We start from the raw sequence: 20,918 nt of genomic DNA, 5'->3' as shown, positions 1-20,918 counted from the left end.
AAAAAAAAAAAAAAAAAAAAAAAAGAAGTGTCTAGGTGTTTTGTTTTAGGGGAGAGAGAGAGACAAACGGTACAATGCCTTCATTAAATATGTAACTAGCATCTAGACCACAAAATTCTGAATAGACTTACTATAGACTGGAATGAGAACGCTCATGCTTTTATACTTTCAGGAATATTAAGGCCTTATTTTGGAATTCCTAAAAAAATCTACATTTTGTTACAGTTTTTGAGCTTTTATTGCTTTGCCATGACCATCACACACGGTCATCTAATGAGAATTACATTGTCAGTTTATAACTGTACTTATTTTATATATTTACGCTATATGTTTCTATGGTATATTGTTCTCAAAATCTAGCCCGTTTTCTGTTGAGGTTTCGTAGAATATGTTAGAAAAGGATCACACGGGAGGAGCAAGTCCTTGCTTGATAAGAGCAGCTGTCCTGTTGGTAATACGAGTGTGCCTTTCTCTTCTCTTGCTTCAGACGTTCCATTTGTTCCTCTCATCTTCTGGTGGCTTCTGAGAGAGCTTTGTTTATAAAGAATGTAACAAGCCTAGCTTGTTTATGTGACAAAAACATAACAAAAAACCTTCTAATTTGTTATGGATTGAAAATAAATATAATAAAGAAATATGAGCAAATGTTTTCATAATATCTATTTTACTTTTTACCTAATAGATTTACTTTTTACCTAATTTTGAGGATTTTTTCATTATCAACTTGTTTATGTTTGTAATAACTCCCACCTCCAACTGCTGTGACTCAATACTGTTTACATCTGGTAATGAAAATTAAGGCTAAAATCTTAAACATGTCTTTCATGTATTTCGTAGAAGACACACTTACTGGATTTCATATAGAAACCTCCTTCTCATTCTAAATTTATAAAAGGACCTCAAACACCTTTTTTTTCCTCACAGGGAAGAGCAAGAAGAGACGTCTGCAATTCGAGTTGGTTTTATCACATATAACAAAGTTCTCCATTTCTTTAATGTAAAGAGTAACTTGGCCCAGCCTCAGATGATGGTGGTGACTGATGTTGGAGAGGTCTTTGTTCCCTTGTTGGATGGTTTCCTTGTCAACTGTCAAGAATCCCAATCTGTAATTCACAAGTAAATATCAAGAGTTTTATAAATACAAATCTGGTGTCTGTTTATAATTGCATTGTGTTTTGACTCAATCACATATTGTTTTGCTTTGTCTTTAGCAAGGGTATCATTTATATTAAGTATGTCTCTTTTTAATAGACCAGTATCTAAAAGGAAGAATTTTTTTATGCTCACACTCAACTGTATCAATCCTTTCTCTTTGCTAGAAAGGTAATGCAGGGGAGATATTAGGAAATAATAATGTGGATGAAGGTATTCAGTGATGGTAATAATAGCTAAAGATAACTGCCACTGTTCCAAGAAATTATGGTGTAAGAGATCCATAATGTTGTGAATAGAAAAATGTCTACAGAATCATGACTTTGTAAATGTTCCCTTCAAATCATAGATTTGGGTGCTAAACCATGCTAGGGTATCATTCCCTGAGGAATGGCCTGTGAAATTCATCCGTAGGTGTTGAGCATAAAATAAAAACCACATGTGTTTAGGCTGGAAATGTCAATGATTTATTTCTTGAAGTTTATTCCAAATATGCTAAGCATTTAAAACATTTTATTCACTCATTTCTTATAGTTTATTGGACCAGATTCCAGAGATGTTTGCAGACTCTAATGAAAATGAGACTGTGTTTGCTCCTATCATCCAAGCTGGCATGGAAGCACTGAAGGTGAGAGAAGCTATTTCTAATTGCTAGTAAATAAATCTTAAAAAGAAAGAGACCAAAAAAACAGGAAGTTTTATTTATGAAAGATAATACAGTTTTTATTAAAACTTGTAGGTCACTAGAGGCTATTCCAAACTTCCACGCAAATCTCAGGAGGAAATGGCCAAAACCACAAATTGCTCCCAGCGTTTATATTCCAGCACTATTAGCATCTGAGCAACTGATTTTGCCAAGATTTCCAGTTTATCTCCTCCCTTTGGCTTTTGTATGAACTTTATACGATCTATTTTAAAATTAGTCCAACAATGTCTGAACTACCAGATTGATTCCCATATCACCCTCCGCTTCCTTGAAGTTTTCAAACATGTAGGGGCAAGGCCTTATGACAGTGAGTGACAGAGATGTGAATGACGCCCAGGGCCTTGCTGATTGCCAAAAGTAGATGAGAGGTTGGCCACGTCTCCAGTTGGCAAGCTGAGCCCAGTCACTCTGGCCATTTTCATAATAATAGACAGTAAACTGAAGAAGGCAAAATGGTTAGAAAGCGCTTATTCTAAATCGTTATTACCTTAGCACAGGAGTCAAATCACTTTGGTCCTCACAGCTAGTTCCTAAAATTAATTTTTAAATTTTATTATTAAAGTTAAGTTAACTTTTAAAATAAAATGGCTAGTAATAATAACAACAATAACAAACAGCAACAACAGTCATACAGAACTGAGTTTTTGAAACACTTCCCACATAAATTTTGTGTCTAATTTAGTAATTTGGTTCTAGAACAGTGATTCTTGCTTGGGTCTTTCTTTTTTTTTGATCTGCAGAGTATTCACTAATGGATGAAAGGCTGTTGTGAATATCCCTCAAAAAAAGTCTCAGAATATGGGCTGGCCAGTTAGTTCAGTTGTTTAAAGTGTACAGAATATCCTGAGCTGTTCAGCTGACCAGCTGCAGTCCTGAGCTTCCCAAAGTTACTCTTTCCCTCCCCACCCTTTTTAAAAAGTATAAGCAATTAATGTTAAGTCTTGTATTACAGAGTTACATCTCTTCTTCTGCACCATAAACAACTTAGGAGAAGGGAGAGTAGTCCCTACACTGCCATACAAAACACAGGCACTTAATAAATCTTTGTTGATTGAAAGAACAAGTGAATGAATGATGTGGCCTCTTCAGTATTTTGTTACTATCTTGCAGATTCTCAAAAATGTTAGCTCTTAGCCTAATAATGACTTCAGACAAAAATTTTAGTGTATAAAAACTGCACAAATATAAATCTGACTGATTTTTAGCCACACAAGACTCTGAAAAGATAAGATAATATGACTGCCAGAGGTAGCTAAATAGTCATATATGCACCAAACATTTACACACACACATGTTTACCTATTTGAAGTTTTTTTTCCTTCATCCAAAGCTGGCAAAGTTGCTACGAGGCAAAAAGCATAAACTGCAGAAAAGCTCCAATTGTACTGCATCATTTTCAGCTTTTTTTTTTTTCCACTGTCTGCTCTGAAACAATGAATTATAATCACCCAGAATTTTTCTGATGATGCAGGAGAATCCTTTTCATTAATTTATTATTACTATTGACAATCTGTTTACAAAAAGGTTTTGAGGAGACATATGATTATGGCACGAAGACAATAGAGTGATAAGGCAAAAGTAAAGAACCAGAAATCAGTAAGAAGGTTAGGGAAAGGAAATAATCACATTAGAAAATCAACACTAAGTATTATTAGTACTTTTCTGGTTAATTAAGAAACGTTATGAGCTAAAATGGCTGCAATAACTGACTCTAGGAAACCAGCTAGTGAATCTTCCTACATGTTAAGAAATTAAATAATACAAGAATGTCTCCACTGAATGTTCTGCAAAAAATAAAGAAAACTTTCTTCATAAAGTTATTTCTTATTTTAACCATTAATTAAAAGTGTAGGATAAGAAGTTAAATCATGGTCAAAGCATTCTTAGAGCAAAAATGGCATATGAAGTTGGAGGGGTCAGGAATGCAATTTTCTGGTGAGTTAACGGATAGTCTCAGAGATTGTAGAATGGATAATAATTCCTCATGCTGGTAGTTTCCAAATATGGATAATCATCAGAATAAATTAGGACGTAATGAATCAGAATTTCTGGAAGTGGACCATAAATCTGCGTTTTTCAAAAGCACCCGCCCTTTACCATGTGATTCTATGAATAGCCAATTGAGGTACCAAGTGCCTTACTTATCTTTTTGAAGTAGTGGAGCATCATTCAGTGTCTGTATGAAAACTGGTGTTGGAAAGAACAATGTTCACCTCGCCAGCAGGGGCATGTTACTAACTGCCTTTGACATATGTCCAACATGTGTTCAACAAATGTCATTTTATAAAGATCGTTTAGTATCTTTTTTTTTTGGTAGCTGGCCAGTACCGAGATTGAACCCTGGAACCAACTGAGCTAACCAACCAGCCCCTGTTCCTCATCTTTTTGTAAAAACAGTTCTTTACCTTTTATAAAGATACTTTATTCTACTTTGTAAAATACTACTCATTAACTTTGTATTTATGAAATTATTCTGAGTTGTTATATTTATTTGTTTATTTATTTATTTATTTTTGTCCTTTTTGAGACCAGCCACACCGCGCTCAGCCAGTGAGCGCAGTGAGCGCACCGGTCATCCCTATATAGGATCCGAACCCGCGGCAGGAGCGCTGCTGCACTCCCAGCACCACACTCTCCCGAGTGCGCCACAGGCTCGGCCCATGAGTTGTTATATTTAGATATTAATTTCTTCTCATTTTAAACTTTAAGGTAAAAATATACACTACTATAATAAAAAAACTGCAAATGTAACAAAAAATAATATGCAAAAGACATGAAGCTACATTGGCTGACATGAGTTAGACTCTGGCAATATAGTGAATCATGTTTAATTTCAAGAAATTTTGCTTGGTAGTTTACTTCTTAGCTCCTTAAATAAGATTTTAAGTATTCTTAGTGCTGAATTGACTTTCATGGAGCCTGAATCTTCTTTTAATTGTTTCCCAGAGACTATAGATATATAATCTTGGTCACACGACTCTTCCTTTGTCACCATGCCTGATAGCTGGCTCCTAGTGTTTACTGTTGCCACAACACCACTACATTCTTGAGCATTCTTCCTTGAAATACCGCTTTAGTTTTAATCCATGTTTACTAAAAGTTTGAAATAAGAACTGTTGCATCACGACCCTGGGAATTCTATCATCTATTTTTACATTATGGGATTTATGTGGTCCTGAAAGTCTATATACCATAGGCTAAACAAGAAAGTGTTTTCACTGTAACACATCATTTTAATAGTTTTTTTTTTTAATGACATGGTATACAAACCTATATTTAACTATTTGCTCTTTCATTTACAACTTGTATGACTTTAGGCTTATTTTCTCTAAGCCTCAGTTTTCCAAAGTATAAAACGGACAGAAAATAGTAACTTGCCCAAAGTTATGAAGGTTTTTTTATGAGGATTAAACTAGATGAATATAGTGCTTGGCTCATAGAAAGAACTTATATTTTCATTAGTTTATTTTCTGATGTCCTTCCCACCCAAGGCATTTTCTGTGACTTTCTTTTTTTTTAGGCAGCAGACTGTCCTGGGAAGCTCTTCATCTTCCACTCCTCCTTGCCAACTGCTGAAGCACCAGGCAAGCTAAAAAACAGAGATGACAAAAAACTGGTCAATACAGACAAAGAGAAGGTACTTCGTAAACAATTATTCTTTTACGTGTCCATTTGTCAGTTATTAGGAGGGGGTAAAGCAAGAGGCAATGTTAGGGCTGGCTGGTTAGCTCAGGTGGTTAGAGTACAGTGTTGTAACACCAAGGTCAAGGGTTCAGATCCCTGTACTGGCCAGCTGCCAAGAAAAAAAAAAAAAAAGAGGCAATGTGTCTGTTATGTAAAAAAGAAAGGGAGAAGCTAAATCTATTGTGTAAGTCTAGGACATTGTATATTACAGGAATATTTTGAATTACAAATAACTTAAGAAATTTTATATTCCTAGAAAAACTGTTTTCTGAAATATCTAAGTTAAAATAAGGGCCCAGACTTTTTTTGTGTGTAATCTGTGGAAGAGACACTGAGTGATAAGCCTGTTAAAGAAGTGAAGTGGAGAAAAAATGTAGAAAGAAGATAAAGGGTAGAAGAAGAATGTAAACTGTACCATATGCCAACACTCCTTTAAGGTGGAGACTTGAGCCATGAAGTAGAGGTACCCAGTGCTCAAAATAAGCCTTTGCCTAAACCCTTGGACATGTGGCAGCAGAGGAAAAGTCAGTGGGAAGGAGAAGACCATGGATGTAGGCATCCGACTATTGGCCACAGGACGCCACACAAGTTGCCTCTTCTAGGGTCTGTAAAGCAGGGCCAGCAATATCAGCTTTACTAGGGTTGTTGGAGGATCAAATAAATTGCATGCATACAAATATTTTATGAAGCTCAAGACTTGCATAGACTGGGTGCTCAGTACATGGCTACCGCACTGTACCACAAATCATTTCTTTAGCTCACAGTTCACTTAATTGGAAAAAAAATTTTTTTTTTTCATTTTAAAAATTCAGTAAGAACTCAATAGAAACTTAAATTTTAAACCAAAAACATTTTGTGATTTTTATTTTTGCTTTTTTTGCATCTTTTTCTTCAGATACTTTTCCAGCCCCAAACAAATGTCTATGAGTCATTGGCCAAGGACTGTGTGGCTCATGGCTGCTCTGTGACGCTCTTCCTTTTTCCCAGTCAGTATGTGGATGTGGCCTCCTTGGGTCTTGTTCCTCAGCTCACTGGAGGAACCCTTTACAAGTACAACAATTTTCAGGTAAATGCCAGCAATTTGTTCACCTCACTTTTTTACTCCCATTTTAATTTTTGTGCTTAGATCATAGGGTAAGAAAGCTGTGCCCCCTTGTGGGCAACTGAAAAATGGAAATTCAAGAGCAGATGGAAAAATGATGTACATGGTTAAACAGTTTCATACTCCCTAAGTGTTTGGCAACAGATGGAGCTCATTCAGCCTCAGACTTAAATATAAATATAAGCTTCCATAACGGGGAAAATATCTTATATAAAAGATACTTAAGATAATGTTTAAAAAAGTGACTACATGTTTGTTTTAAATTTTGGGGATTTGGGGGATCAATTTATTATACCCCTCTCTTCCAAGCCTGAGTTGAGAGAGACAGATTCAAGAGGTGATCACAGTGTCAGCACTGTAGTGGACCTAGGTCTGTAGGTAAGTGCACTTGCTTATGCTTTACCCCAAATTTGACAAACATATACACCCAGACATAGGGTGGGCAAGTTACAGGCTTATCCTGTGAACATCTGTACATTGAATACTTTCTGTATTGACTGGAAGAAATGTGTGCCTCCTGCAGGCAGGCTGCTTCCCCAGAAAGAGGACCCAGCAGAAGCTGAGCTCTGCCCACACAGTTCCTTTTTCCAAACTTACTAATCAGATAAGCCACTCCCCCTCATCTGAGGAGAAGGGGTCGGCAGTATGCCTCTAATGTGTGTACCTCCACATGGAAACATGGAGTGGGAAGGGATGTTCCCCCAACATAAATGACAGATGTTAACCATTATTTTTATTTATCATCAATGAAATTATTATTAATTATTAATAAACCCAGTTACATTACAAACTAGTTGTGTTATAAAGTAGTTAAGTGACTTGATAAGACCAAAGAATACAAATGAAATAAAATTGAAAAAGCTTTACGAGTCATTTCCAAGACTTTTGTATATATGTATGTCTTTTTAGGCACACTCTAGAAAATAAGCTCATAATAATCATAAAGAATTCTAACTCTTTCTCATTCTGCCCAGATGCTGGATACTGAGGCAAAATGAAACCTGCTGTGCTGACCAACTTCAGCTCCTTTTCCAACTAGGGAGATATATTTTTTTGGAAAATTTTTTTTTCTTTCCCAAAAAAGTCTTTATCATTTCCATTCCTTATTAATAAGGTCCTGGCATATGTGAATAGTACTGGGTCCTTGCCAGGGTCCTTAGCTGCATATAAGTGTGATTGTCTACTTAGCTTCAAAGAGTACACTACTAAGTGCTGTGTAGGTAGCGGGTGTACTGCAGTAGAACCTTTTAGGCTTATTACTTTTTTTCTGTTTCTTTAAGTTGAGTTATGTGCCAACCCTGTTTAGTTTCTGATATAATAAATGATATTTTCGGGGCCGGCCTGGTGGCGCACTGCTACAGTGCGCCGCTTGGGAAGCGCGGCGGCGCTCCCGCCGAGGGTTCGGATCCCACATACAGACCGGCCGCTCACTGGCCTAGCGAGGTGCGGGAGCAACACTGAGGGTTGCGATCCCGTTGCCGGTCCTGGTCCGGTACGGGCGCGACACTGAGGGTTGCGATCCGTTGCCGGACACGAAAAAAAAAAGACAAAAAAATAAATAAATAAAATAAAAAATAAATGATATTTTCTTGTACCTCAACATATCAATAATTTTTATTGATTCTTTCAATGTTACTAAGAAATGCTATTGTAATCCAAGAGAGGAAAACCTCTAAAATGTAAGCAAGGAGTAAAATATTTTACTGTCAAAGATTGTTAAGTTTGGCTATGCTGCTACTACTCAAATCATTTACCTCTTTAAAGACCCAGTTATTTATTTGTGGTTACTCCACATTGTTGCAAAACTGAATCATACTGTACAATTTCTTTCTCATCCTCAAAAGTAAAAGTTTTAATAGTGTCTCCCATTCAATAATATTATAAGGCAGAAATGATAAAAATGATGGTCAAGAACTTTGCAGGCGTCCAGTTGTGTGTAAACAACTAAGGAGATTATTATAATCTGTGATTTCCCTCTTTCCTTTCTTCCTTAACCTTCCCTTTGTGTTTGGGGGGTTGAGAAGACAGAAAGGGATGTGTGCGTCTGCATATCTCCTACCTGTCAAGCGGTAGTGGTGAGAATTTCTTACAGGGCTTCACTGATCAGGTCAGATGAGAAGCTTTATAAGCTGGTACTCAACTAATTTGTTTACTCTTGGGTGAGCACTCAGCTCAGGATTGTGCATATGTACATATTATTTAAATGTTGCTTAGTTGTAGATTGTGAACAGGTTTTAGAAATGTGATAGTAGAGTGGTTAACAACGCTAAGAGAAGGGGTTTCTGCTAACCCTCTGCATGAACTGTCCCCTGACTTTGCTTCACCAAACTCTGAATGTGATTAGATAAAAGGACCCCCAAGTGCAGGGTCTTTCACCAGCTCCATTAAATGGGTGTTATATAGTGGGTCTTAGACTTATCTCTAGCCCTAAGTCCCTGAGTGGATCATTTATGCTCTCTCAGTTTCCCATTTGCAAAATAAAATTAATAACTGATTTTCCCATCTAAAATAGTGGGTCTTAGACTTATCTCTAGCCCTAAGTCCCTGAGTGGATCATTTATGCTCTCTCAATTTCCCATTTGCAAAATAAAATTAATAACTGATTTTCCCATCTAAGTGTTATGAAAATGAAAGAAAGTAATAGATGTGAGTTTAATTTGAAAAGTTAAGAATCACTGTCTAAAGATCCTATATTTTCCTTAACCAAAGAAACATAAGATGTGCACATAAATATGCTAACTCAGGATTTTAAAAATAAGAATTAATTTAGTCTGGCCAGTTAGCTCAGTTCATTAGAGCACAGCCTTGTAACACTAAGGTCAAGGGTTCGGATACCCATACCAGCCAGCCATCAAAAAAAAAAAAGGAATTATTTTAAAATTAGGATTAAAAAATAAGAGTTGCTATTTTAGGTATTTTACTGCAATCTGGTGTGCATTGATCATACTTTATTTTTTAGATGCACTTGGATAGCCAACAATTTTTGAACGACCTTAGAAATGATATTGAAAAGAAAATAGGCTTTGATGCTATTATGAGAGTTCGTACCAGCACAGGTAATTATTATTTATACTATTTTTAGGTTTATTTTGTATAATTGTTTCCTCTTCAAATCAATAACAGGCCAACAAAGAAAATAACAGTAAAATAAGGAGAAGTAAAATTTCTCCTTTTTCTTATCTTTAGGTTTCAGAGCCACTGATTTCTTTGGTGGAGTTTTTATGAACAACACCACCGATGTAGAAATGGCAGCCATTGACTGTGACAAGGCAGTGACTGTGGAGTTCAAGCATGATGACAAACTCAGTGAAGACAGTGGAGCCTTGATCCAGGTGATTTCAAGTTTATCCATCTTTTGGTTTTTAGTTTGTTACTGATAATGATCATTGAGGAGACTAAAATACCATCAAATGTGTTAGTCTCTTCATAAAAAAACTCAGCTCTCTTTCTGCAAAGACAGAAGTCATTAGATTAGAGCACTCAGTGGTATGGTTTCTGCATAGTCTGATTCATTTATGTCATTGCAAGAGAGCCCAAGAAACTTTTGGTAATGTCAGCAAACTGGTTTCCAACAGTATTTAATTCTTTCAGGCTGTAGCACTCATCTACTCCTGCCATATGTGTATTAGTTTGCTGAGGCTGCCATAACAAAGTATCATGGACTGAGGAACTTAAACAACAGAAATTTATTTTCTCATACTTCTGGTGGATAGAAGTCTGAGATCAAGGCTTCTGAGAGCCTTGAGGGAAGGATCTGTTCCAGGCCTCTCTCCTTTGCTTGTAGATGGTCGTCTTCTCCCCATGTCTTCACATCATCTTCCCTCTGTTGTGTGTCTGTATCCAAAGTTCCTCCTTTTATAAGGATAACAGTCAAATTGGATGAGGGCCCACCCTAATGACTTCATTTTAATTAATTTACCTCTTTAAAGACCCTATTTCCAAATACAGTTATATGCTGAGGTGCTGGCAGTTAGGATTTCAACATATGAATTTCGAGGGGCACAGTTTAGCCCACAACATCATGTTAAGCACGTTATCACATCATAAGCAAATGGAATAGCATTTGGCTTTGTTGTAAATAAGGTTAACTATAAGCCATGGAGACTTTGAACTAAAACAAGAAAAAACATATCTACTGTCATAGTTTTCAGACACTAATATCACTCTGAAAGGATGGAGAGGGGTTGGCATTAAGTTGAGGAAGAACTTTAACTAATGTTTATTTTTTAATCACATATATTTGGGGAAATGGTTATATCTCTGCATTCTTAAAATATGTATATCATCAGCATAAGACCTAAGTACATCGTCAAAGCTAGTTGTGTATTTTTAGGAGAAATGAGCCTTGAATAGGGCTATGAGCACATGAAGGTGTTGTTTCTGGACCTAGATCCTTGGTAATAAAATCTGAGATATGTGAAATGGGAATGGATGTTTACATATGAACAGCTCAATAGTTTAAACCAGCGAAATACTACATAGAAACCCAGAGGAGGAATTGGTAATTATTCTCCCTTACTTCTTGTTGCTCAATCTTTAACAGTAATAGAAAAAATTCTGTGGTCTTTTATTTGTACACACTGTTTTCAAACTACAGATAAGATCAAGGTAGTGTGGTGGATATGTTAATCAGAAAAACACGTGACCTCAGTGTTTCTTTTGCAGTGTGCTGTGCTTTACACGACCATTGGTGGTCAAAGAAGACTTCGGATTCACAATCTTGGCTTAAACTGCAGCTCCCAGTTAGCTGATCTTTATAAGAGCTGTGAAACAGATGCCCTTATCAACTTCTTTGCCAAATCAGGTAACATGTTGGTAATCCTGGGGTTGCATAAGCCTTGCTTAGTAAATCAGTCAAGATTTATTGGTTAGTTGAATCAGTAGCTGAAAAGTACTGTGGTGGTGCAGCCTTTTGGTGGGTAAATTCAGAACTAACGTAAGCAAAGATTGAGGAAGAATAGTCAGCATCTCTAACTCTAAATTTATAAATGACATAATTTAGTTCAGGGGAATCAGTAGCTGAAAAGTACTGTGGTGGTGCAGCCTTTTGGTGGGTAAATTCAGAACTAACTTAAGCAAAGATTGAGGAAGAATAGTCAGCATCTCTAACTCTAAATTTATAAATGACATAATTTAGTTCAGGGCCAGGCTCTTCAGATTTATTTAAGTTTCCTTTCTGGGAGGAATCAGAGTTGAAATTTAGGAAGGCGATGCTTAGACCTTGATCATGGTATATGAATGTGCCTGTGGCACATGGGGGGCACAATTTAGAAGGAGATTAGACTGAACTCACTTATCCATACCATGATAACTAGAAAACAGGATGGGCCCTGAGGCAGAATTTTCTTTGGCTTTACTTCTGAGATTCTACACTAAGGTTTGGAAGAAATAGTTAAATATCAGAAAATGACATACTGGCCTTTCTTTTCGCTGTATGTAGAACTCTTTTTTTTAGTGTTCTGAAGATAAATCTGGGCTAATATAATCTTTTGCTATAGTTAGGTCATTGTTCTCCACTGGCTAGATCATCATAGACTATCAGCGAATGACGTGAACATTTTTAAATGCTGTTACCCTTGCTGGGTTGTCTGAAGATAATAGTAATTTGTTCTTTATTATTATAACTACTTGAAGAGGTCATCAGTTTCTGAGCTAAAACTTTGACGTCCTTTTCATTGTTTTGTGCCCATAGCTTTTAAAGCAGTTCTACACCAGCCTTTAAAGGTCATCCGGGAGATTCTAGTTAATCAGACTGCCCATATGCTGGCATGTTACCGGAAGAATTGTGCAAGTCCATCTGCAGCAAGCCAGGTAAGCTGCCTGTTGTGTTTAGATGTTAAAGTGTTACAAACAACTACTTGTTCCTTCAGCATGTAGCTATTGAAGGCTTATGATTTGCAGATACTTAGATACATGCTGTATAGAAAAACCATACAGCCAAGGAGGTTGAGAATGCAATTTGGGGGGGCTGAGGGATTTTTATAGCCAGCACTTAAAAACTCAGCTTTACAAGGTGCCTAAACCAAAAAAATATGTGTGCATATTCAATTGGCAGTCACTACATTATGTATAAACAAAAGAATGTTATATGTAAGAAGTCTCATAATGTAAACAGGATTCTCTTTTGTATATAGGGGTGGATGTTTTGTTGTGAAGTGTGTATGCTTAAATACATTTTAGGCATATTAACAAAGTTGACATGAGCTGATGGTAGTAATAACATTTTATAAACAAAAATATAATTTATACATATAAATAATAACATTTTATAAACAAAAATATAATTTATACATATAAATATTGGAATTCTTTATATTTAAAAGTGATTAATATGTATAACACCAAGGCCAATTGGGCCCCTCACTGGCCAGCCACCAAAAATAATAATAATAATTATTGGAATTCTTTATATTTAAAAGTGATTAATATGTATAACACCAAGGCCAATTGGGCCCCCTCACTGGCCAGCCACCAAAATAATAATAATAATAATAATAATAATAATAATAATAAATAAATAATTAAAAACAAAAGTCATTGATAGGTATGGAGAGTTTTGGAAGAATTGTCTGGCCATCACCTAGTAATATGAAATTTTAGAAGATAAAAATTGTAAATAAACTTCATTTAGACTATCTCCTATAAAAGAAAAAGTAAAACCTCAAGTTTACATTTATTTTTGCATTTGTTCTCTTATTCACATTCTTCCTGTCAGTAAAAGTTGCCATTTTTCTTACTTGTGTATTGAATATCTGAGTGTAGAATTTCAATTAAAAGAGAAGACAGCAAGCAACAGATGGGAAAAGTTTCTAGTTCATTCATCATCAAAAGTGGGTGCTGAGAGGACATCAGAAACACCACCTAAAAGAAATCCTTCAGCAGAAAAGATAATGCAGATAAATTTTGGGTCCAAATTCATAATCTGGGTAAGGGAAAATAAAACAAACACATCTATTAGATTGGACTTTTCTTTTTTTGGACTGGTAAGGGGATCGCAACCCTTGGCAAGGTGTGGTCTGCACCATGCTCAGCCAGTGAGTGCACTGGCCACCCCTATATAGGATCTGAACTCGCAGCCTCGGTGCTACCAGCCCCGCACTCTCCTGAGTGAGCCACGGGGCCGGCCCTAGATTGGACTTTTCATAAAAGTTCTTTTCCATGCTGTCCAAAGTGATTAAATTAGTCATCCACTCTTTCATCTCCTGTTTTGATAATCATATGAATAACTCTAAAATCTGTATGAATATTCAGTCCTCTTTATTACTCAGAAGATTTGTCACTTTAGTAAACTCAACACCCACCAGGTGCACCTGGAATCTAGCCTAATATAGTCCAATCATGAGCACTTTCCGTCCTCGTTTTACTATTTGTTTTAGAGCTCTGGGAACCTTCTTCTGTTTCTGGAGTATCTCTCAGTTCAGAAGGATTAGTTGATGCAGAACAGGTACAGTTAGTGTCTTCTCTGGAAGTTTTTTTGCTAACATTATTAAGATGATTGGATTCAAAGACCTTAAGTTAAAAAGAAAAGTCTGTTGCCCATTTAAGGAAAAAAAATAAAGCCTATCAATGCCTTCTTGTTTAAAAGATAAAAGTGGTATCTCTACCATTAGATTATCTGTTTATATAATTTAATTATTTCTGGAGTAAAAACACTATGATGCCAAATTTTCTCTGAATAAGTTGATAGAGGTTATTCATATTTGTATAATGAGATTTTTCTTTCTTCATTAGTACTTTTCAGGTGTACCCTTCAACCAAATGATATGCTTTAAAAAATGATGTAACTTATATAACTTATGATTATCCCTGATGGGGTATGGAAACTGTAGAGGTTATAAAACTGTCAGTAACAATAATATATTAAAATATATTATTAACTGAAAGAATAAAATTGCTGGACTTTGGGTTCTCTTCAGAAGATGTAACTACAAACCCAGTGCCCTCCCACAGTTCTCTTGTGAGAATTGATATCTGCGGAGAAATTCCTAAAGGAATTCCACCGTTCTACCATAGAGCCCAAAGTTTCCCTGATCTAAGCAAGACCATCAAGGAGCTGTATACTTGGATTATATGACACTGGAACTCAGTTGAATTGCTTTTACTGAATTGCCATGACTGAGACTAAACTGATGTAAGAAAAGGCACTTAGGATACAAAACTTAAGGAGGCACCCACTCTGAGGGTCATTTGATAGATGCTATGTTAAGACATACAACTAGTAATAACATTAAAACAATGTTTTAGGCTTATATAAGCAGGGTAAATTCTTTTTATTAAATCTAAAGCTCTCTGTTCTGAGCTTAAATATATTACGGATGCTATGTTAAGACATACAACTAGTAATAACATTAAAACAATGTTTTAGGCTTATATAAGTAGGGTAAATTCTTTTTATTAAATCTAAAGCTCTCTGTTCTGAGCTTAAATATATTACATCATATGGGAGTATACTGACCTCAAAAAGCAAGTCAAATAACCTTAACTGCAAAACAATAGTTTTGTTTTATTCATTACCACTTCTGTTATTTCAAAACCCAAAGAAGAGAAGAATTTTCCAAATTCAATCAAACTGGACTTATATGAATTTCTGTTCCTTCCTCACCCATACCTTTTCTACCCAGGAATAATTTAATTATTTATGGAGGGGACTGGGAAGTGGAGGGAAGATTTTGTAGTGATAATCTGTTGCCACATCTTCTTCCCCCCTCAAAAATATTGAATAAGACTGTCTTCTTGTTTTCTCTTACTCTTTAACTCCATTTTTCTTCTTCATCATCAATTTTCCTTTTCGTTTACCTCCTGTCTTTTCTTTTCTTCACCCCCTATAATCCAGCCTCCTCTAATCAGACTTTTTAGTCCTAATAGTGTCATTGTTGGCCAAGTGCACCCCTTTGAAGGTATTTAAGACAACAGATTTTTGAAATGTCTTTATATGACCTGATTAATTAGAAGCAACCAGTGAAATTTCAAGATAATATTAAAATACAGTATGTACATGTTTCTGTGTGGAAACATTCTTAATCCACAAGAGTGGCTAAGAGCATTCTTAATCCATGATAATATAAAAGATGCCTGAACTGATAACTAGCCCAGAAATAGCACTGGGGCTACATGGCTCTGGCATATGACTGTAATCTGGTTCCTACAGGTTTTGATTATAGTTTTCCTTGGCTGAGAAAGTAATACAGTACCAAATGTCAAATGAAAATATTTTATGCTGGAGAAAAAATTATAAGAAGAGAATGTTCTATTCTTATGAGGAAACATGCAAACTGTCTGTGGTTCTTTGAAAGGAAATTAGAAGTTGAGAAGGGAAACAAACTGCAAAGTAGAATCATTCTGAAACATGTTTGCCTGAACCAGTTAGAAAGATCTGTCCTGCACATTCCTTACTTACTGGATCATGAGAAGAGACCTACAATGTAAAGAGATTTAAGTTGGGGAATGAATTCTCACAGAACCCTGATGGAAGTTTTCTTTTCAGTGTGGATTCTGAAAAGTGTATATTCTTTTTCATTATTTAAGATATAAAGCTGAAAAGAAATCATGAATTTATAGACCAGATATTTTGGTTATCTGTTTGCAAATCATCTCCTATGGGTACTTTTTTTTAATGGATATTTCCTTATTCGTTGACCTGTACTGTTATATGGAAGGAAGTGACACTCAAATCAGTCAGACTTGATTATTAGCTGTTCTTATGAATTTTGGGGGGTGAAAGTTAAGCAACTTAGGCCATTATCTATAACTTTTTAAACTGTCAGGTTCTGTTTCTAGAATTGCTCATTGCGTTATGTTGTAGCATCTCATTGCGGTATATACATTTAGGCAGTTAGAATGAGGTCATGTGAACCAAAACGAGGATGGAGAGGAGGATACAGGTGGATTACAATGATAGAATTTAAAGGATTCACTTACTAATTGAAGGTAAAAAAAGAAAAAAATTAGGGTTCATTTGGTACTTCTACACTAAAAAGGAAACACAAGAAGAATGACATGTTTATGGAATTGTAGGAGTTTGTTTTTCACGTTATCATTCAATAGTGACACATTTGAATGCATGAAGCATTTTATTTTTCATCTGTCTGTAGTATTGCAATCTTCTTATTATGTTTTATCTATTTATGTCTATTATCCCCAATGGACTTCAAGCATCTTATGACATGGACTGTGCCTTATTCCTCATGTCCTTGACACTTTGAACAGAACCCGTGACAGAGTGCTATTTAATAAGCGTTTGATGAGTTCATGACTATGTGAGTTTAAGATGCATGAAGAGTATAAAGGAAGAGAGATCTCATGGGCAGTTGGTAATGCTGTTTTTGAACTCAAAGTAGAAATTGGAAATACAGATTAGGAAATCACTTATTTATTCTGTTTTATTTATTAAACATATATATGGTACTTACTATGTTCTAGACACTATTATAAGTGCTTTACAAATTAATAATCATTTAATTCTCATAACAACATTATTATCATGAAGTAGGTGTACTTATTATTCTATTTTCAGATGAGAAAACCAAGGAAAGGAGAGGGTAATTTGCCCAGGGTCACACAGCTCATAAGAGGCAGAGCTGGGATTGGATCCTAGGCGGTGGTTGTGCTGATAATCCCCACACCAAGGCTCCTAGAGCACTAGATAAAATCAAAACAACTGCTATTCTTCAAATATGTACTATGTGCCAGTTACTGTGCTCTGCGTGCTTTACATGGGTTACCATTAAGCCTCACAACAACCTCAAAAGCAAATTATGTTTCTGACTTAAAGATAAAGCTTAGGAGTTCTTTCTCAGTAGTCAAGTATATGAAAAAGGATATCTTTCTTTTTCAGCTTATTCTACCAGATTCCATGAAAGTATTACCAGTATACATGAACTGTTTGTTAAAAAACTGTGTGCTGCTCAGCAGACCAGAGATCTCAACAGATGAGCGGGCATACCAGAGGCAGCTGGTCCTGACCATGGGTGTGGCCGACTCTCAGCTTTTCTTCTACCCCCAACTTCTGCCAATAGTAAGCATGCTGTGGTGACGCATTTCCAAGAGGAGTCTGGAAGCGAATCGTATTTTGTGCTTTTCTATATGCTGTATCTGAAACATTTTGTTCTTAAGAAGAAATTTAAAGTCACAAATGCCTACAAAATGTGCAGCATGGGATTTAGAGCATAGGTTCTTTGAGCAAGCTGCATATGTGCATCAACATGTGCTCAGTGTGTGTATAGGGGGGGATTTGAGGAGTTCCTACTTCACTGAGTTGTTCAGGTGATTGCTTTTCTTTCCTCAGTCTCAGAATGGTAATCTTTGAGTAGATGGATTGAGTAGTCAGTAAAACAGTTGGGGCAAGCTAAGATTACTGAAGAAATCTACTTTATATCATTAAGGACAACTTACATATTGTGTGTATGGGATCTCATGAACACATATGTATTTGTTTTTACAAAAATTTATAAATGTCTAAGAGTCATCATATTTAATCAGAATGGCTATGATTTGCCTTGCCCAAATGCAATTAGGGGTTTATAAATGAGCATAGATTTGAGGACTCCTACACTGTACATCAGCTCTTGCCCTCAGAGCATTTACATGGCAACTGTATCCTGCTGTTTTGAAGTTATTCCTTAATGTTTTGAGTGCCCCTGCACTCTGCAGCTAGGCTTTCTCCCCCTAAGACCCCAAGGTTACAATTGCGGGAGAAGGGAGGGGAAAGCTGTCAGCTAATGTCTAACTCCTGTATTCAGGCTCTCAGTAACAGTACAACCAGTGTTAAGTCAGGTTGGAAATAAAAAACTATTAATTTTTTCAATCACTATGAAGGTTAGATGTAAATTATTAGGAATGATTGATTTTTTCAGATAAAATTGGATTATCAACAATCTGTACACCAGAGAAACTAGAACTCTGAAGGACAAGAACAGCACCACTCCACTGACATTTTCTTGCCAAGGTCACCAGTGACCAGCATGTTGCTAAATCCAAAGGGGCAGTTTTCATTTCCGACCTGTTAACAGCATCTGACATAGTTGATTACTCCCTCTTGAAATACCTTCTTCACTTGGCTGCTTCTGGTGTCTCTCCTACTTCACTGGCTACTCCTGCTGCCTTTGCTAGTTTATCCTGTTCTCCTTGTTGAAGTGGCCAGGAGCTTAGTCCCTGGGAAGCTTCTTTTCTTATCTCCACTCAGTCCCTTCAGGTCTTATGTGTTCTCACTGTTTTAAATACCATCTGTGTACCGATTCTCAAATTCATATCTCCAGCCATACCTCTGCCCTGGACTCTGAATATGTTTGTCCCAGCAGCCTACTGAGCTTGGATATGTAATGGGCATCTTAACTCGAGCCCCTGATCTAACCTCCCAGGCGTGATTCTTCTGCCGTCTTCTCCATCTCCATTTATCACTACTTTCTCTTTTCAGTTCTTCAAGCTGAAACTCTTGCAGTCACCCTTGACTGTTTTCTTCCTTTCATCCACCACATCTCATCTGTCAGCAAACATGGCTGGCTGTCCTTTCCAGGAATATCCAGTCTAACCACTTCTCATCCCCTCATCTGTCACCACCCAGAGTCAAGCATAATCATCTCTTCTATAAGTATTGCAATAGTGTCCTAACAAGTCTCCCTGCTCCCACCTTTCCTTCTCTTTCAGTCTGTTTTCAGCACAGAAGTTAGGTGATCCTGTTAAAATTATTGTCAGCTCATGTCACTCCCTGGCTCAGAACACTCCAGGATTTCCCATCTCAGTAAAAGCCAAAGTTCCTACCGCCCTGGCCCCTGCTATCTATTTTTTCCTGTCCTCCCTTCTACCTGACCTCATCTTCTGTTACTCTCCCTTTCTCATTCCACTCCAACCACACCAGCCTCCTTGCTGATCCTCAAACACTGCAGACAGGCTCTTGCCTCAGGAACTTTGCACTAGCTTTTCCTTCCATCTGGAATGGTTATCCCCAGATATACCCATAGCCACCTCTNTTGCACTAGCTTTTCCTTCCATCTGGAATGGTTATCCCCAGATATACCCATAGCCACCTCTTTCACCTCCTGAGATCTCTACTCAGAAGTTACCCTCTCAGGGCTGGCCTGTTAGCTCAGTTGGTTAGAGTGTGGTGTTGGTAACATCACGTTCAAGGGTTCAGATCTCTGTACTGGCCAGCAACCGCCCCCCTCAAAAAAAAAAATAAGTTACCTCCTCAGCAAGACTTCCGGGACTACCCTAGTGAGAATCCTAACACCACTGACACACCCTACCACTGTCCTGCTTCTTTTCTTCATAGCATTTAATACCATCTATAGTCCTATATATTTTACTTATTGACTAGAATAATGCCAGGCACATAGTAGGCACTCATTAAATATACACTGGAAGGAAGGGAGGGAGGAGAAAGAAAAAGAAAAGAGAGAGAGAGAAGAAGGAAGGAAGGAAGGAGTTTCTAACTATCTTGTCTTTGCCTGGACAGCACACATTAGACGTCAAGAGTACAATGTTACCTGCTGCTGTTCGTTGCTCTGAGTCCCGTCTTTCAGAAGAAGGAATATTCCTACTGGCTAATGGTCTAAACATGTTCTTATGGTTGGGAGTAAGTAGCCCACCAGAACTGATCCAAGGAATATTTAATGTGCCATCGTTTACACATATCAATGCAGATATGGTAAGTTTTGTTTTATTTTTTTCATTTTTGTGGTAATATACAAAATATTACAGGGAAAAAATAAGGCATATAGTTCAGTATAAGAAAAAAAATTTTCTGTTTTGATCAATAGTAATTAATTACCTGGCATAAAGTTATTTGTATAAAGTTTTATCAAACAGCCAAAATATATGAGTTTAATAGAAATTGCTAACACTTCCAGATCATTTGCTATGTGCCAGTCACTTTGCTCTAAATACTTTAAATATATCATTTCATTTAACTCTCATAACAATTCAGTGAGATGCATATTGTATCAGCATTTTGCAGGTGAATCAGTTGAGGCTTGTAGACAAATTCTTCTAGGTACCAAATGACAGAGGTAGCAGCCGAATCCAGTTATGCTCTGGGCTCATCCCTAGTATTCAGCTTCCTACTCAAAAGAATGCAGAAGGAACAGAGAGAGAAAGATGGCTGACTGGAGTTGTTTGGTGCCTGTTCCCTCCATGAAAAGAGACCAAAACCAACAAATAAACACCTATATTTTGACCAAAACGACTTAAGAAATATGCTGCAGAGCAGTAGGAGTGTGACAGAATCCTTGTGGAGCATGGAAAAGTAGGAGCATGGAAAACAACCAGGATAGCACCATA

The 20,918-nt window shown here is 36.7% G+C and overlaps 1 protein-coding gene across 1 annotated transcript in view; it reads left to right on the top strand.

The window, feature by feature from the left end:
* SEC24D (SEC24 family member D) overlaps nucleotides 1-20,918 on the top strand; it is a 113,412-nt gene that overhangs the window by 71,230 nt on the left and 21,264 nt on the right. The window contains exons 12-21 of the mRNA XM_008592122.1: nucleotides 925-1,116; nucleotides 1,687-1,780; nucleotides 5,379-5,495; nucleotides 6,438-6,608; nucleotides 9,604-9,700; nucleotides 9,831-9,976; nucleotides 11,310-11,448; nucleotides 12,337-12,455; nucleotides 17,479-17,658; nucleotides 20,095-20,286. Of these exons, the coding sequence (XP_008590344.1) occupies nucleotides 925-1,116; nucleotides 1,687-1,780; nucleotides 5,379-5,495; nucleotides 6,438-6,608; nucleotides 9,604-9,700; nucleotides 9,831-9,976; nucleotides 11,310-11,448; nucleotides 12,337-12,455; nucleotides 17,479-17,658; nucleotides 20,095-20,286 (1,447 nt within the window). The remainder of the gene's footprint in view (nucleotides 1-924; nucleotides 1,117-1,686; nucleotides 1,781-5,378; nucleotides 5,496-6,437; nucleotides 6,609-9,603; nucleotides 9,701-9,830; nucleotides 9,977-11,309; nucleotides 11,449-12,336; nucleotides 12,456-17,478; nucleotides 17,659-20,094; nucleotides 20,287-20,918) is intronic.

Source organism: Galeopterus variegatus, unplaced genomic scaffold, assembly GCF_000696425.1.
Source record: "Galeopterus variegatus unplaced genomic scaffold, G_variegatus-3.0.2 Scaffold152, whole genome shotgun sequence".
NCBI lineage: Eukaryota > Metazoa > Chordata > Mammalia > Dermoptera > Cynocephalidae > Galeopterus > Galeopterus variegatus.
Note: the sequence above shows the minus strand (reverse complement) of the source record. Positions and strands in the feature narration are given on the sequence as shown.